Raw genomic sequence first — 18427 nt, 5'->3', positions numbered from 1 at the left:
ACCATTTGGAAAACAACATGATTCTTTTCTCTTTCACAGGTCCGAAAAACAACTCGGTCGTCAGTTGCAACATAATCTATTGTGTCCAGGGCCTCTGAGGAAGATAAATGGGAAGACTGGCTTAGAAATGTGGATGTGTGACAGTCTGCAAGTAACTATGAACAGCAGCAGTCACGATGGTGCAGCGGTAGAGTTGCTGCCTAACAGCGAATGCAGCGCCGGAGACCCAGGCTCGATCCCGACTACGGATGCTGTCTGTACGGAGTTTGTACGTTCTCCCAGTGACCTGTGTGGGTTTTCACCGAAATCCTCGGTTTCCTCCCACATTCCAAAGACGTACAGGTTTGTAGGTTAATTCGCTTGATAAATGTAAAAATTGTCCCTAGTGAGTGTAGGATAATGTTAATGTGCGGGGGTCGCTGGTCGGCGCGGACCCGGTGGGCCGAAGGACCTGTTTCCGTGCTGTATCTCTAAATTAAACTAAAGTATGTGGAAGAGACAGCAACTGACAAATTGACAACTTTGCAAATCGAGTTCTATGAGTATTTAGAGATACATATCGTACAGTGCTCGATATTCCTGTTACAACCTAGACTTGCAATACAGGCAGTCCCAGGGTTCTGCAAGGGATCCGTTCCTGAAAAATGCTGTGAGATGATTTCACCGTCAGTCTGAAACATCAATTTTCTGTCGTAACTCGATCATATATTACGTCTTTCCTCATATATTTGCTATTAATCTTTTACTTCATTGAATAATCATCCAAACACTTGATAATGAAACAATACTGTATCCACATTATTGAATACTAATGAAATGTTTTAGTTTTTATTACTGTGGAAAAATGTTTTAAAAATAAATGGAAGAATTTATTCAACCACATACACTTTAAAATCTGCCCAATAAATGTTCAATTACAGCTTCATCTGCCAGTCGCCATCCAGGCCAGATCCATTTCAAATTGATCTTTGTCCGATTTCACAGCAAAACCAGACCTTATGATAGATAGCGTGATTACAATTCCTTAAATGTCCCCTCACTGACACTAGCTCCACTTGACTCCCAGATCAGGATCAGGCAGTGACCTCCTGCCTTGTTGGACTAGAAACGTTTTGATAAAGTCTTCCCAACCACACATCAGGGCATGTTTCCCTTCTTTGCTTTTTGTGGTATCTCAATCTATACTGGATAACTCATGCATCTCATTATCACTGTGATTGAAGGTTGGTGTGGACTCAGTGGGCCAAAGGGCCTGTTTCCATGTTTTATATTTCAATCAATCAATTGTCCAATTTTTATTTCTAAATACATGAAAAACAACTAATTATTCATTTCTAAGCAGAAAGGTGAAGGAAGGAACAGATATATTAAGACAAATATTTGCCAACTCACCATTGACAACTCGCCTACACTGCATCATTTTTAAATCAATTAATTCCTATTTAAAAGAGAAAAAAATTATTAAATTCAATCCTTGTTACAGTATTACTCATCTGCCAATTTAATTCATCAAATGAATAAAGAACAATGTCAAAAGCACGGTGTAACCTGACTATTTCACAAAACATTTACCACAACGATCAAAGAGGTTTAAATAACACTAGACCAAGTGCAGACCCGTTGGGTCTGCTCCCCCAATGGTGTGATCTCCCAACCCAATATTCCACCATGCACCCGTCTCCTCCATTGGAACTGAACCCGTTGCCAAATGTAAGTTTCCAGCACTCCCCTGCCTCCCTCAATTGCAGCTCTCACCTGCCTGCTGCAGCAGTGAAAAGTTCAGTGTTCCTCTCTTGCAACTTAGTTTCGAAGTGTGTTGGAAGCTGATGTAAATGGAGAAGCCTGTTTATTTTTGAAATACTTGCACGAGGAGCGGATACTTAGAAAGAAAAGCGAAATCTCTACCGAAATGGAAAATATCTCGGAGATTGAGCGTCCGGTTTCGGAGTTGCGGAGCGTCAAAGGATGAAACGCGCGGCGGACGCCGTACGGCGGCAGGCGGACTGATTCGAGTTTTATATATATATAGATAGATGGTCAGGGTGTATGGAAAAAATCATTTTGAACCTTGACTGAGCTCTCCAGAATTCCTTCTACATGACTGTGTCAAATTGCATTTTATGCATCCCTCATGGTTTGTAATAAACTGTTTCAAATTTTAATCACCCGTCAAAAATAAATGCTTCATTTTTTCCTTACAATATACAATGCAGTGGTTGAAAACTGGTAAGAACAGGTGTATTGTTATCTGCAGTCTATCTGCGGAATCAAGGGATATGGGGAGTAGACAGGCACGGGTTAATGATTGTGGATGATCAGCCATGATCACAATGAATGGCGGTGCAGGCTAGAAGGGCCAAATGGCCTCCTCCTGGACCTATTTTCTATGTTTCTAATCAGCACCTGACAGGAACAGATAGTTCAGTGTTTAATGTAGAACCCATCAATGCCAGTGGAAGTAATCCTAGGGATGTCGGCAAGAGCAGCCTGGAGTGGTAAAAGTGAATGTGTCGACACCACTGATTTCATGCTCATGTGCGACCAACGACAGACTAATCACTGATTGATGTACACAGGAGCCACTGGGGCACAGCCAGTCATCACTCTCACCCATTGTGAAAGGTAAAAATCTTCTTGTCACCTCATGAATTTGGAATATAGCAAGGCTCTTCCGCCAAGGTCTTATATTTTGTTATCTGAATTCGCACAATTCAGTATTCACCAAATTGTAAAACAAAGCAAGTTTTGTACATTAGTTCCACATCTAGGTAGCAGACTGTTTCTTGTCGAGTGTATAGGTTTTACATTTGATGCCAGAGTAAGGAGATTAAAGCTTTCTTTTTAAATCCCTGCAGTCAAAGTTTCATAAATCCAGTTCTATTGTGCTGAATATAGAATTTAAGATCATATTTTGCTTTATACAGGCTTTTTATTGACGTATTCAGAAGAACTTGGTTCAATTAGACCAGCTCACTGATCCTAACTTTTGTGCTGAGATTTTCATCTATTTTGATAGCGATGATTGATAATCCCCTCAGCAATGACAATGAAAAAGAATAAAATTAGAAAGCAGAAAGCTGACAAAATTGTACCTTGGCTCAAGCTCCACAAAAGACATGCCGCAAGCTATCCTAATGTATTTCTGTTCCAAAAGTTGACTCAATAGCCAAATGTCACAACCCTGCTTCTCTATTGAGGCTGACCCCTGCTTTGTTTTTCCAGCATTCTCAGTATTCATTTAGTAATGAACAAGTAACATTAGATCTGTTACAGAGAACATTCTCAGACATTTCAATCAGTTTAAAATTTGACACAGAGACCTGAAAATACTCATCTATGGTTGTTGTCACAGCTATAATAACAAATAGGTCTTTCAATTAAGAAAGCATGACAAGCATAGGAGCGTCTCTAGGACCAGAGGGCACAGCCTCAGCAAAAAGGATGTACGTTTAGAATGGAGGTGAGAAGCAAGAGAGTGGTGAATCTGTGGCATTAATTGCCACAGATGACTGTGCAGGCCAAATAATTGGTTATTTTTAAAAACAGATTGATAGGTACTTGATTAGTAAAGGCATGAAAGGTTAAAAAATTCATCAGCCATGATTGAATGGTGGAACAGACTCGATGGGCCGAATGGCCTAATTCTGCTTCTGTTTTGTATGGTCTCACAACTATTTGTTATAAAGTACCCCCACATTACATTGCCAAATGCACTGAATCATCTCCGGGTACAATACGGGAACTTTTCCTTACCTCGCAGTAGACAATATCTGCTCCGTACTCGAGTGCCAGCAGTCTCATTGGTAAAGTGCCCACACGCACCATGGGGGCCAGAATCATCTTGTTTCCGTAACAAAGTCTGCCAATAACTTGGTTGACCATTTCGCGTCCAAAGACCTGGTTTGGGAGGTGGGTGAGAGGGGGTGGTTGGACAGAGGAGCAGGTTAAATAATTTTTCCTGAATGCCCCACTGAGTCAGCAAATATTCAGCACTAATGAAAACCTGCTTTAATGTGTCATTATGTTTAATTTGAAGGATAATGTATCAAAAGAAGGATAATATTAGGGAGGAGAAATCATATTCCTGTATTCCTCCCCGAATTCAATGACATACTTTAAGAATTCAATGCCACAGATGGCTGTGGAGACCAAGTCATTAGGTATTTTTAGGGTGGAGATTGACAGATTCTTGATTGGTAAGAGTGTCAAGGGTTATGGGGAGAAGACAGGAGAATGGGGATGAGAGGGAAAATATAGATCAGCGATGATTCAGAGGACACAAAGCATTTTAACTCTAAAATTGGCATTATTTATATTCACTAATACCAGATCTTTTGATTGCCCAATTGCTACATATTAAGCATCCAAGACAATAATGTTCAACTTCGCCGGAGTGCTATAATTAGTACAGGCTATTCTGCTATGAATCAATAGTAACATTCCTATGAAACCTTGTGTGAAAGAAAATCGCTCTATAGGGGCAGTACAGTGGCGCAGCTGTAGAGTTGCTACCTTACAGTGCCAGAGACACAGGTTCGATCCTAACTATGGGTGTTCTCTGTATGGAGTATGTACATTCTCCCTGTGACCACGTGGGATTTCTCCAGATACTCTGGTTTCCTCCCACACTCCAAAGATGTACAGATTTGTAGGCTAGTTAGCTTTCGTAAAATGATAAATTATTCCTAGTGTGTGGGATAGTGCTAGTGTACGGGATGATCGCTGGTCGGCGTGGACTCAGTGGGCCGAAGGGCTTGTTTCCGTGCTTTATCTCTAAAACTATAAACTAAATAATTTTGTCACTGGGAACAGGGGGTTATCTCTGCATTTAAAAAAATATTGAAGCCTGTCTGTCTGTTACGTTGTTTAATGGAGCATCATTGCACAAGTGGCAGTTACAGCGAATGTTTGTTGATTTCAATAGCCTCCCACAGTAAAACTGACACAGACTGTCTTCTTGAAAGTGAAGCATGTCTGATTGCTGTGGGAGGTTGCATGAGAACAGTTTAGATGAAAGGGAAGCAACCAAAAAGGTTATTTCTGCACCTGTCCACAGATCGTTCCTAACCTGCTGAATATTTCAGACACACAAGGAACTGCGGATGCCGATTTACAAAAAGAGACACAAAGTGCTGGAGAAACTCAATGCCTTAGGCAGCATATCTGGAGAATATGAATAGGTGACAGTTCGGGTCAGAACCCTTCTTCAGACTGATGGTGGAGGGATCTGGGGAGAAAGCTGGAAGAGAGGTGGGAGCAAGATAAAGTCTGACAAGTGATAGGTGGATACAGGTGGGAGGGGGGGGATTGCTTGATTGGCAGATGGTTGAACAAAGTCCAGGGATGAAAAGACAAAAAGTCGTGACTTAAGGATATAACAGGTACATGGGATGAGTATGTAAGTGATGGTTGGCATGGCCCAGTTTCCGAAGGGCTTGTTTCTGCGCTGTACAGCTCTATCCACAGCTTTCAGCTTTTCCTGAGTTTAACCCACGAGTCAAGATGAAGTGATGTCAAATTCAAGCCCTGTTAAAATAACTAGTTTGTTTCCTCCCATTCTTTATGTTCCAAACAAAATGGATTGCTTTTTAAATCTCGTGAGGTTTAATATTTTAGAACTTTAATATTTACAGGATTTAGAAGAACTTCAATAGTTAGAGGAGCAAATTAAATGACTGGGGCCATCAGGCGCAGGGGCTGCTGTGGAAAACAGTGAATGGTTGCACGTCACATGGTGGGAGTGCGGGGAGCGGGGCAAATGGGCAACGTGATTGAAAGAAGATACAGACGCAAAAAGGTGGAGTAACTCAGCGGGACAGGCAGCATCTCTGTAGAGGAGAGAAGGAATGGGTGACTTTTCTGGTCGAGACCCTTCTTCAGACTGTCAGGGAAGAGGGAGTCACAGAGATAATGAAGTATAAGAGATCTAAAGACATGAAGTTCAAGGAAAATATAGAATAGACCATTGTTAGCTCGGACAAAATGTAATCAGTGGGACAGTCAGACTGGTCGGAGAACCAGGAGGGGGAGGGATGGGAGAGAGAGACGGGAAAAAGAACTAAGACTGAAAGAAGTGTGTAGGAAGAAACTGCAGGTGCCGGTTTACACTTAGCGCAGACACAACATGCTGGAGTGACAGCGGGATAGGGCAGCATCCATGGAGAGAAGGAATGGGTGACGTTTCGGGTCGAGACCCTTCTTCAGACTGAGCGTCAGGATGGAGAAGTCACAGAGATATGCAAGTCATGTGATAGTATCAGAATTAGGCCATTCAGCCGAGATCTTCAGACTGTCGTGGAGGGAGAGAGAGAGGAGAGGGAGGGGGAGAGAGGGAAGGGGGGAGAGAGAGGGGGGGGGGAGAGAGGGAGAGCGGGGGAGAGGGGAGAGAGGGGAGAGAGAGGGGGGGGGGGGGGGAGAGGGAGAGGGGGGTGGAGGAGGGGGGGCAGGGGGGAAGGGGGGGGGGGGGAGGGGGGGAGGGGGAGGGGGGGAGGGGGGGGGGGGAAGAGAGGGAGGGGGGGGGAGAGGGGGAGGGAGGGAGAGAGAGGGAGGGGGGGAAGAGAGGGGGAGGGGGAGGGGGGGGGAGAGAGAGGGGGGGGGGGGGGCGGAGGGAGGGGGGGGGGGGGGGGGGGGGGGAAGAGAGGGAGGGGGGGGGGAAGGGGGGGGGGGGGGGGGGGGAGGGGGGGGGGGGGAGGGAGGGAGGGGGGGAAGAGAGTGAGGGGGGGGAGAGGAGGGGGGGGGGAAGAGGGGGGGAGAGAGGGGAGGGGGAGGGAGAGGTGGAGAGAAGGAAGGGAGAGGTTGAAGAGAGTGAGAGGTTGAAGAGTGAGAGGTTGAAGAGAGTGAGAGGGGAAGACAGGGAGAGGGGGGAGAGGGAGAGGGGGAGGAGAGGGAGAGGGGGGAGGAGAGGGGGGAGAGAGAGGGGAGGGGGGGAGCGAGGGGGGACAGGGGAAGAGGGAGAGATGAGAGGTAGAGCGAGAGGGGAAGAGAAAGACCGAGAGAGGGAGAGAGAGGGGGAGGGGGAGAGGGAGGGCGACGGAAAATAGAGGAGAGGGAGAGAGAGATGAAGAGAGAGAACGGAGAGAGGCAGAGAGAAAGGTAGAAGGGACAGAAGGAGATGGATAGATAGAGGGCTAGAGCGGAGAGTGGAGGGGAGAGAGATGGAGGGGAGTGGCGCTCAACATCAATGAGAGGGAGGGGGAGAGGGGAGAGGGGGGGGGGGGAGGGAGAGGTGGAAGAAGGAAGGGAGGGGTGAAGAGAGGGAGGGGGAGGGGGAGAGAGGGAGAGAGAGGGGGGGAATGGAGAGAGGGGGGAGTGGGGGAGAGGAAGGGGGAGAGAGAGGTGGGACGCTCACCTGAGCGGCGCTCACACGCTCGCTGCGGGGCAAGGTACGGCACTTCCGCCGCGCACAGGTCACGTCCGCCGCCTGCACCGCGTCAGTCTCGCGCGCCGCCGTTTGCTCGCAGATGCCCGCGAGATGCCGCGGGTTTGGCGCGCTTCTCCTGACCGGGCTCGGGCTCCACTAGAGGCCTGAGGTCGGGGCGCGTGCGCGTGCGCGGGCTCAGGTCCCCCTCCCCCCCGGCCGTTACAGTCAAGCGCGCGCTCCGTCCTCGAGCCGCCGCCAGAGTCACCGCCCGCGACCCTGACCCGACATGTTGGCGCTCAGGTACACGTTCCCCCCGCACCCGCGGAGCCAGGCGGTGGGGCTCTGGGGGCAACTGAGGATGGTCTCCTCCTCGTCCTCCATTACCGCCGTAGACGATGACCAGTTGCCCGTTATCCGCGTCCCGCAGCGGCTGCAGCAGCAGAAGCTGAAGCGCGGGGCGGGGAACCAGGCAGTGGCGGTGGGGCTGAGGTTGGTCAAGCCCGGCCGTCAGCTGATCGTGGGCAAGCGTCCTCAACTCAACCAGCACTCCGGCCGCATCTTCGGCAAGTTCGACCAGGTGCCGCTGGTCTCCAAGGGATGGAAGCACAGGAAGGCAGCCGGGGATTACTTCACCATCAACAACACCCGTACTCGGCCCCCGGCCTTGCCCGGAGACCAGGGGGAGGAAGAGGAGGAAAGGGAGGAAAGGCAGAAGTCCAGTGGAAAGGCGCCGAGCTTCAGTTCGCTGGGGCTGTGCATTGAGTTGCAGGACGCCTTGGACAAAATGGGCATCTCTCGCCCCACCACGGTTCAATCCCAGGCCATCGCGGCCCTCATGAGAAGGAAGAATATTCTGTGTGCCGCCGAGACTGGCAGCGGCAAGACCCTGAGCTACCTGCTGCCCTTAATGCATACCTTGATCTCTGAAAGGCTTGTGCCCATCGATACCGACTGGACTGGTCCGCATGGTCTGGTGTTGGTCCCGTCCCGGGAGCTGGCCGACCAGGTCTACCAAGTGGCCCAGTCCCTGGCGTCCAACCTCAATCTGAATGTGCAGACGGTCGGTGGAGGTCGTGGGTTGGGCAACGTAAAACTCGCCCTGTCCCGAGGACAGATTGACCTCCTAATATCCACACCTGGTATCCTTTGGAAGGCACTGAAAAGGGACTTTATCAGTCTACGTGAGTTGACCTACCTGGTACTGGATGAGGCGGACACTCTGTTTGATGCGAGCTTTGTGGAGCTGCTGGAGGGCATTCTCAACCATACCCAAATAGCTTCCAACGCCTCTGAAACCCATGGGGTGGAAAGGAAAGCTCAGCTGGTGGTGACAGGGGCAACATTCCCAGGTGGAGTGGGAGAACTCCTCAGCAAAATCACGGATTTGGGCAGCATCACCACAATAAAGAGCAAAGGCCTTCACTACCTCATGCCGCACGTGAAGCAAAAATTTACGAAGGTGAAGCGGGCTGATAAATTGTCTGAGTTCCTGCAAGTCTTGAAGCAACTTGCAAAAAGACCTGAGGTTGGAATTCTTGTGTTTTGCAACAATGCAGCAACTGTTAATTGGCTTGGTTATATCTTGGAAGACCATCGCATCAAACACATCCGGCTGCAGGGGAATATGGTGGCTGAAAAGCGAAGCAGCATCTTTGATACTTTTCAGAGGGGTCTCATAGATGTCCTCATTTGCACAGACATTGCATCCCGAGGCTTGGACACTCGGAGGGTGGAAATTGTAATTAATTATGACTTCCCACCAACTCTGTGTGATTACATCCACAGAGCTGGGAGAGTGGGACGTGTTGGGGGCAAGGTTTTGGGTACTGTTATCAGTTTTGTTACGCACCCATGGGACGTTGAACTGGTGCAGAAAATTGAAGCTTCAGCACGTCAAAAATTGATGCTCCCTGGCATGGAGTCCAAAATCAGTGAGGCAACAGCGAAAATCATAGCAGAATTATGAGAAGTGAGATGTTCAGACTGACAAATTCACATTGGCTGTAACAATTTTTGTAAGTTCGGCTTTTGAAGTAAACTTAAATTGTTTACAAAAATTAAACAGATTCTTAGATACAATAGTATTATGCATTGAAAAGTAAAAGTCATATAAAGTGCACAAAAATGCTGGAGAAACTCAGCGGGTGCAGCAGCATCTATGGAGCGAAGGAGATAGGCAATGTTTCGGGCCTAAACCTCGGACCGAAACGTTGCCTATCTCCTTTGCTCCATAGATGCTGCTCCACGCGCTGAGTTTCTCCAGCATTTTTGTGTACCTTCAATTTTCCAGCATCTGCAGTTCCTTCTTAAACAAGAAGTGATATAAGTTGTGTCCATAAGTTTCAGGTGTCACTGTTAGATAGGGTGGTCAAGAAGGCTTTTGGTATAATGGCTGTCATCGTGTTGTACATAGAAGTTAGAATGTTGTGTTGCAGTTTTAAGAGACATTGGCGAGACTGCACCTTAAGTGTTCTCTTTTGGTGGTACTCTATCAATATTTAAAATGCATTTGGACAGGTACGTGGATAGGAAAGGTTTAGAGGGAAATGAGTGAAAAGATTTTTCCTTCTTGCTTTGTAACTGAATTTTTCCTTTCCAGGCAGTGTCCTGTAGAATCTCATCTGCACCCTCTCTAATGCAAACACATCCTTCCATTGGTGACTAGAACTGCACACATTGTTCTCCAGTGCAGTCTGACAAATATTTTGTATAGGTGTTTCGTGATGAACCAATCCTTGTACTCAATATCTCAGCCTATGACAGCAATCACACTAAGTGCTGCCTTCACCACTCAATTCCACCTAAATAATTGTTCCCAGGAAATTATGAATTTGCACCCCAAATGATCCCTCTCTCTCTCTCTCTCTCTGTGATTTGTTAATTCTGTAACACAAAATGTCATTTATGTGACCGGCTGTAATGTTGGGGGGTTGTGGGTTGCTTTTATATGGAAAACAACATAAGTCCCAGCACCCTTACCTGTGTTACACCACTGGTTACCGAATTCCTGTCAGACTAACAACCACTTGCCACTGAAAAAGTTACTTATATAACTACTAAACCAGGTTCGCTTCTTAATAAACAGACACCACACAAACTGTTTGGTAGACCAGTTCAAAACTTTACTTAACATCGGCCGATGGAAGGGAGCGAGAATTCCAGCTAAGTGACCAATGTAGACACTTAACTGTGCTCAGCCACCTTCCCTTAACAACAGAATTACATTGCCTTAAATAGGGTTTTTATGTCCCCTTAGCACATTCCACAGACATTAGTCATGGTCAGAGGTACAGAAAAAGGTTACCACAGAATGCATCACATCAAACCTTTTGTTTACATGGTACAAGATATACTAAAAACATTGGCCATTTGCTTTAGGTCATTTTATCTCCAAATAGACCACCCTAGATTTTTTGCTGCTTCCTCTCTTGTCTCTTGGTCCCTCATAAACATAGACCATTTGTTTACAAAGATGTGACTAGCTATGTCTCTCTTCCTTTATTGCCTCCTCCCCCATAAACATTGGTCATTTGGTTTATGGCATCTTACTTCAAAGATATCTCTCTAGCTCCTTCTCTCTGCCTGTCACTTGGGAGACAATGTTATAGGATTTATTATCTCACACACCCGCAACCTAAGGCAAGCCTAATTTGAGACTAAATATAAGCTGTAAGCTAGCCCAGAAACCAATTTAATATCTTATATTTTTAACTAAAATTCGGCTTCATCATTCCATCCTTTTATCAAAATTTTGATAACTACAATCCTTGCTGAGTACATACGAAAGACCATAAGCATCTCATTAGACAAATTAATAGTACACTAGTAACACAATCAATTCATAGTGGACAATCGTTCCACAAGTCCCTCCAAACATTTTAAATGGCCACCAACCTCCCCCGGACGTGACACTAAGATACTACCATAGGACAGGAAAAGGATCATAAAAATTGCTCAGCCTTTATTCGGCTTCGCTTGGAATTCCCCGTGTGCTGGTGTAACTGGTTCATGCTTCTCTTGTGTGGCACTGCATTTGGAACATAACAATGCCCTGTCACAAATATACTGTTTCCTTAAAATACACCAGTGCCTTGGTTGTGGCAAAAACAGGTAGATTTAACTGGCCTTTGCAGACTTCTTACTGTCTGTAGTCAGGGTATCTTTGCTGCGCTTGTCATGTTTGACTTCAATCTTGTTTAAAAGGAGGTGTGTACCATCCTTTAAATGTGGGTTAGTCCGCAAGTTTGCCATTCTGAAGAAAGTTCAGTTCATGTGGGCTGGGCCACCCCAGAATAAAGGGAGCATCAATAGCCAATCGTCCTTGTTTCCACAAACTGTTCATAGTCAATCAAATGTATCCAGCGACGATGATCTTCAATCTTTACAGCAGTTCATGTTGTTAGCAACACTTGGTTGTTCTTTTCAATACAGTTTCAATTTCTTCTTGTCCCAGCACCCCCATCATCGTATAGCTTTTATGGCTCCCAGCAAAGCTCCTCCAACCTGGGAATGTAGATCTGGCAAGACATGGGTTAATTGCCAACCATACATAATTAGTTAATTGCACAGGGCCTGTAAGTGGCTTCCCCCCACTCTCCAGGGGGTGGACAGAGCAGCTTTTCCTGTATCAATAAAAAGTTGTGAATCTTGTTCACCAGCTGAGTTTCTCCAGCACTTTTGTCTACCTTTGATCCTCTATTCCTTCCTAACACTTCACTGTGAATTTATTCTTTAATCCGATTATCTCCGAAGAGGCTCTCCCCATCTAAATATTCAATTCTCCAAATATGTTCTCTTCCCCAATCTACTTTATCTTCTCACCTTTCATCCCTCATTGTGAGTTCCTTCAAACCTCCTTTTGTAAGTCATAAGACAATTTTTCATCTACCTTCATTTCTCTCACAGCACATGCTACAGCAACATCTTTTTGTTTGCTTGAAAACAGTAATCTTGCTTCATTTGCATTTTAAAAGACAACCTCTGTTATCATATCAAAACAATCTTTCCCAAAAGAACTCATTCAGAATCAGTAATCAATAATACATTTTCTTTTCTCTGTAATTTTGACATTTACAATCTCATTTAACACTTTAATCGGGATGAGTCTTTTTTTTAAAACTTGGTTCAAAAGATTTATAATCAACCAACACATTTTATCCATCGAGTATAGCTCCGCCCCCCATTCATGCCTGTTTCTTAATGGAGCACACCATAAACTTTGTCCATTTGCATTTTAAAGGACAAACTTCTTAAAGCGACACACAACTTTGCTCATTGCTTCGAATTTCACACATTCCACATACAAAAAACATTGTTTTACAAGCAGTACATATACAAAAACATTGTTTTACCAGCAGTATATAATATTTCATCTTCAAAGACGTCTCTTTGTAATTTACTTTCCCTTTTTCTGACAAGACTTCTGTTTACCAAAATCCTGGTTACCTAACCCTAATTGGACATTGATCCAGATCATGATTAGTCAGACTCCCCTTGACTTTTCAGTCTCCCTATCCTATCCTCATTTCTCCATTTGAATTTTCCTTCATCCCCAATTTTTTATAACATAGTTGCTTGTCAGAAAAAGGATTTACCTCCGGGGTAATTTTGTTTTGCAATCCCCATTGACTCTTTCCACCATCCCAGATACCTGTGGGTGGTGTGTACAGTGAATTGCTGTTGGATATTAAAATGTGCACATTTTTCCTTATTAATAGTGGCAATAAAATGAGGACCATTGTCTGAGCTTATGACAGTAGGTAGGCCAAACCTGGGATTAACAACAATGTTACTGTAGTTTCAGCAGTATTATTAGTGGTTGGTAGAGCTTCACTCCACCTGCTAAATAAATCTAAAATCACTAAGCAACACTGGGCCCTTGGCATTTCAATAAAATCAACCTGTATGCATTCAAACGATCGTGATGGCATTGGCGTCACCCCTGAGGGTATTTTAATTGGTTTGCCTGGATTATTTCGTTGGCAAATTTTACATTCAGAGGCCTGCTTCAGTGCCTCTTATCAAATTTTCGGGTGCCACCACATTTCCTTTGTTATCCTATCATTCCCTCCTTACCAGCATGGGTAAGACGGGTAAAAATGTATCGTATACACCAACTTGTCCAAGCGGGGTGTGCTGAATCAATGGCACAGCCCTCTTGTTTCCATAGTTATTTTTATATACAAGAGGCGTCCCTCTGTAATGTACATACCTCCCTCATGTTTGGCAGGACCGTTCTATTTGCTAGCATCTGTTTAGCTGCTGTCACTTTGCATTTGGATGTACAGGCTGCTTGCTTGGATACACTATCGGCAAATTCATTATCTTTTGCTATAGGGTCCCCAGCACCAGTGTGTGCAGTACATTTAATAATGATCAGCTGTTCTGGTAGCATCAATGCCTTAAACAAATTACGCACAGAAAGGGATTCCCGTGCTCCCAATCCTGGGGAGCTTTGTAATGTCAGAACTTCAAGGTATAGGGATGTTACTGACGGAACTGTCACAGGTAAGGATGCCATTGCTACTGGTGGACATCTCCCAAGATTATCTAACGCCTCATCTTCATTACCAAATAGGGTCGTCGTGCCAGACATGAAGTCTCCTCCAGAGGATTTACCAGTACTGGGTTTATTTTTTACGAACTACCACCTGTTTCTCACCTCCTGTCTATCTTTTAATTCTATTCTCTTGTTCCTCTGCCCACTGGCATTCTAGTTGCAATAATTTCCATCCTTTCCGAGTGCTATCCTTGTTTCTTAACTCTATCTAGCAATGTTACAAAATTTTGAGATTTAAAAAATCAAGTCTGCAAGTTATCCCATCAGATAAAGCATAACAATAAGTTTAATTTGACACCTAATTCACTTTCATATCTCAAGTAATAAAAATGTTATGGCCATTTTCATACTCGGAAATTAGCATCTTGTTCCCTATTGATTTTCTATGGACATAACAAAAAAGCTGTGATCATGGACAGTCAAAAGCCCATAACCTTCTTAAAAATTAAGCGAACTGAATGAAATTTTCAGTTATCATAGATTGAAGCATTCTGAAACAAATATAAAATAATCTTACTTGGATGACCTGAAATTAAAGCATATAATTAGTTAGTTACCCAATTGTAGCTAATTTCAAACTTCAATTACTAGATCTAAACATCTATCCATTTCTTAATAAATGATTAACATTTTTAAATAGCCTAAATGTCCAAATAATAGTCACAAATAATTCACAATAAAACATGATTTTTAAATCTCATTTACATCAATTTATAGGCCAAATGGAAGGAATTTAGTGTTCAATTGCTGTAAATTAAAGTATTTTAAATCGGCTTTCTAGTGGGTTCCTGTGAACGCGCTGGTTTAGAACGTTCACATTGCGCTGGATTTGTGCACTCAAATGCCCAGAAAAATACTGCGGGATATAAAAAGCCCAAAATGAGCTACTCGCTATAGAAAACTTTATATACAGGGTTCTTAAGAAGCCCCTTTTAATGTAAAAATAAGGTACATACCTTTAATTGTTTGCTTTATAAAACCCTGGGGCTGCGAGAGGTCGCGGGTTTAGAGAGTGATTTTTAAACTACTATAACTATTATACAAGGCCATAAAAACTAATAATACCCTTTGCGACGGGGTCTTTCAGCGATTTTCCGTTAATGATTTACTAGGCTGAACATTTTTGATTGCAACAGCCTAGTAAAAATCGCGTTTTAAACCTGCCCCCTCTAAACAGCGCCAAAAGCACGCACACGGCCTGGGGGCAGATTCTCATCGACGATTCAGGTAGGTTTTGTAACATACCTACTCCATCCCCTTCTTACATGCAGTATCCATCCAACTTCGAACTCTACTCTCCTCATGCTTCTCCTCTGTTCCTGATTTCCATGTTGTAATTCCTTTCTTCCATTTTTTTCCTGTCTTCCTTTCCCATATCAACACCTCTGCTTTTTTAATTGTCTCAACATTCCATGTGCCCCCTACTGGCCAGGCTTCATCCCCCAACCATTTGGTCAACTTGTAACTTAACATTCTAAATTTCTTATATACTTAGGATTCAAATAACACATATATTGGACCGGTATCCATAGCATTCCCCATAGATAGATAGAAAGAGAGAGAGAGAGAAAACAGACTTCTTAATTCCGAATCGTTCCAAATATATCAACCAGGCCGACCCACTAAATGTTTCTCAATTTGGCTGACTTTTTAATTCCTTAATATACGACCCAAGTGTCTCAACGAGGCCGACTCGCTAACCGAGACCCCCGTTTCTCAACTTGGCAGACGTCTTATCCCTTAAAATAAGCCCCAGGTGTCTCAACGAAGCAGACCCGCTAACCGGGACCCCCGTTTCTCAACCTGGCAGACTTCTTACCCTTTAATATACAACGCCACTTATTTCTCAATCCGACAACTCTTCGGATGTCTCAATAAGCCAGACGCACACCTCAACCCCCGTATCTCAACCCGACAAATCACGGATATCTCAACGAGGCTGATGAGCCCTTAGTAGAGAGAGAGAAAAAAAGAAAACAAAGATAGACAGAGAGAGAGAGGAACCGCTCAAGTCCTTCTTAACAATATACACAAGCCCTTCTTAAAAATACATGCACAATTCTGTCTTAAAAATACATACACAATATCCCTGCTTAAAAAAAAACCATATAAAGCCCAACTGGTCTTACCTGTGTCTGGTTCTAAGAACCTCGGCAGGGAACCAATTCAATGTCTGATGAAGGATCACAGATGTTCCCGGGAGTTGCTAGGGAGTCGGCCTTACAAGGGGGCCGATAGAGCTCAGTTATCTCCCTTCCAATCCCGGCAACCTCCGCAACCTCTTGCACAGTCAGCAGTTGATGTGGTCCCAGCGAGGCCTGCATAACTACGCCAATGAAAAAGTTACTTATATCTACTAAACCAGGTTCGCTTCTTAATAAACAGACACCACACAAACTGTTTGGTAGACCAGTTCAAAACTTTACTTAACATCGGCCGATGGAACATTTGTATGTAGACAATTTGTTGACAAACATAGACCATTTGTTTACAAATATGTGACTAGCTATGTCTCTCTTCCTTTATTGCCTCCTCCCCCATAAACATTGGTCATTTGGTTTATGGCATCTTACTTCAAAGATATCTCTCTAGCTCCTTCTCTCTGCCTGTCACTTGGGAGACAATGTTATAGGATTTATTATCTCACACACCCGCAACCTAAGGCAAGCCTAATTTGAGACTAAATATAAGCTGTAAGCTAGCCCAGAAACCAATTTAATATCTTCTTATATTTTTAACTAAAATTCGGCTTCATCACCACAACCCCCTGCTCTTATCATCAAGCCAATTTTGGATACAGTTTCTCAAAGCTCTTTAACCCCATGTGTTTTTCTCCTTGCGGACCAGCCTATTGTGTGAGGTTTTGTCAAATTTCACTGCACCATAATTGGTACATGTAACAATAAACTGACCTTGAACTTTGAAACCTTATCTTAAGTAACAAAAGTTACGAGACTTTCTGTTTTCACCAGTTTTTCTTGAAGCTACCTAATGTCTACCTTTGTTCTTAATATCTTGTTGAATGTCGATTTCATTTGCATCATACCTAAGAAGCCCTTTTGAAAGTTTAATTGTGAACGGCAGTATACAAGGTAAGTTGTTGATGATGGCCTATTTGATTTATTCAGTAGGGTTATATAACGTGGAAACAGGCACTTTGGCTCAACTTGTCCACACCGACCAACATGTCCCATCTACACTACTCCCACCTGCCTGCGTTTGGCCCATGTCCCTCTAAACCCGTCCTATCCATGTACCTGTCTAAATATTTTTTAAACGTTGCAAAGTGTTTTGAATAAAAGCTATCTTTCCTCCTAATTAAATTATACTAATCTACTCTAAATCCTGAGTTGTTTTGCTTTGGCTCAGAAAACTTAATATTCTTTTAGAATTATTTAATAATAGTCATGGTCAACTCTATCTAATACTAGGTGTAGCCACATTTAACAAATTAGTCAACAATATAAACTAAATTGTTTTTAAAACAAGGGCTTTCATTAAGCGTCTGTATGGTGTTTGATATTTGGACAGTTAATATAACTGAATATTTGAAAATTCAATAAGATTGCAGCCAATAGGGAGGTGATAATAGATGACTAGTTTAAAGATTTGGAAGCGTAACAAACCTCATTAAGCATTCTGATTTTTCCTTTATTTTTCTTTAAATATGAGAGCTCTAATATTCTAATGAGACTTGTCCGATGATTTGTTTCCGGATCATTTAGAACATTAAGGTAACGAGGGAGAAAAAAAAAATCAGGCTTTAAAAGCAAATTGCCTACAAGAGATCTTATTTTTATCAACTTTGAAATTCCCATTCACACCATATGGTATAGTTTTATGCAGTTATTTTATGATGAACTGCAATTTATTTTTCAGTACAGGTTTGACATTGAGTATATCGGTAACAATTTAGCGACATCAACTATAAACAGCGTGATACAAACTCTTCACCCGAAAGCATGAACAATAAATGCATTTCAATGAATACCGTTACCCAAAAGGCTTTTGGGAAGCATTTTCACTCCTAATAAACAGTAAAATAATTTTGTGTGCATGATTGAAATTCAGAAAGTAACACTGATACTTATTTTAAAACAAAATACCGATAGATTGTGAACAACAGTGATAAATATTTCTCAACATTAGACACATTACTGCAACCAAAAATAATAGACAATATTAATTTCTCACCCAGACTATTCCAGAAGGATAAAGTTATATATCATTAAATGTGGACATGAACCCATTTCAACATTGTCAATGTGATTTCAGAGGCACAGAACCATCTATTCACACTAATTCAGTATAATACGTTGAACATTAGAAGTAGATTTTGTCTAGTTATATTTATATTCAATAGTTTTTGTAGCTACAAATATATTCCACAGATTTGAGAAGTTTAAAATGTACAGTATTACACCCCACATCATTTCGCAAGGCAAAAGAACCAAATTCATTTTACAATAACTGCTTCCTCTTTATAAAATAGTCTTCTCTTGATATTG

General features: G+C 43.3%; 2 protein-coding genes across 3 annotated transcripts in view; one reads left to right on the top strand and one right to left on the bottom strand.

The window, feature by feature from the left end:
- The window catches only part of dus2 (dihydrouridine synthase 2), a 65485-nt gene extending 58000 nt beyond the window's left edge, over nucleotides 1–7485 (bottom strand). Inside the window, exons 1-4 of one of the 2 annotated variants that reach the window (XM_055648454.1) lie at nucleotides 7349–7485; nucleotides 3754–3897; nucleotides 1393–1438; nucleotides 3–94 (exon numbers count right to left, since the gene is read on the bottom strand). In XM_055648454.1, coding sequence (XP_055504429.1) covers nucleotides 3–94; nucleotides 1393–1438; nucleotides 3754–3882 — 267 coding nt within the window. In that variant the 5' untranslated portion in view covers nucleotides 3883–3897; nucleotides 7349–7485. The remainder of the gene's footprint in view (nucleotides 1–2; nucleotides 95–1392; nucleotides 1439–3753; nucleotides 3898–7348) is intronic. The other variant, XM_055648453.1, reaches the window with a different exon arrangement.
- Nucleotides 7486–7496: 11 nt separating this feature from the next.
- On the top strand, nucleotides 7497–9462 carry ddx28 (DEAD (Asp-Glu-Ala-Asp) box polypeptide 28). The gene has a single exon (XM_055648452.1). The coding sequence runs from the start codon at nucleotides 7647–7649 to the stop codon at nucleotides 9324–9326; it is 1680 nt and encodes a 559-aa protein (XP_055504427.1). The 5' UTR covers nucleotides 7497–7646; the 3' UTR covers nucleotides 9327–9462.
- The last annotated feature ends 8965 nt before the right edge of the window (nucleotides 9463–18427 follow it).

Source organism: Leucoraja erinacea, chromosome 17 (genome assembly GCF_028641065.1).
Source record: "Leucoraja erinacea ecotype New England chromosome 17, Leri_hhj_1, whole genome shotgun sequence".
In the NCBI taxonomy this organism is placed as follows: domain Eukaryota; kingdom Metazoa; phylum Chordata; class Chondrichthyes; order Rajiformes; family Rajidae; genus Leucoraja; species Leucoraja erinaceus.
This window is presented reverse-complemented; position numbering and strand designations above follow the sequence as displayed.

Bases quoted from the DNA above. Each gene is read 5' to 3' on its own strand.
- ddx28 (XM_055648452.1), top strand. From the start codon at position 7,647: ATGTTGGCGCTCAGGTACACGTTCCCCCCGCACCCGCGGAGCCAGGCG.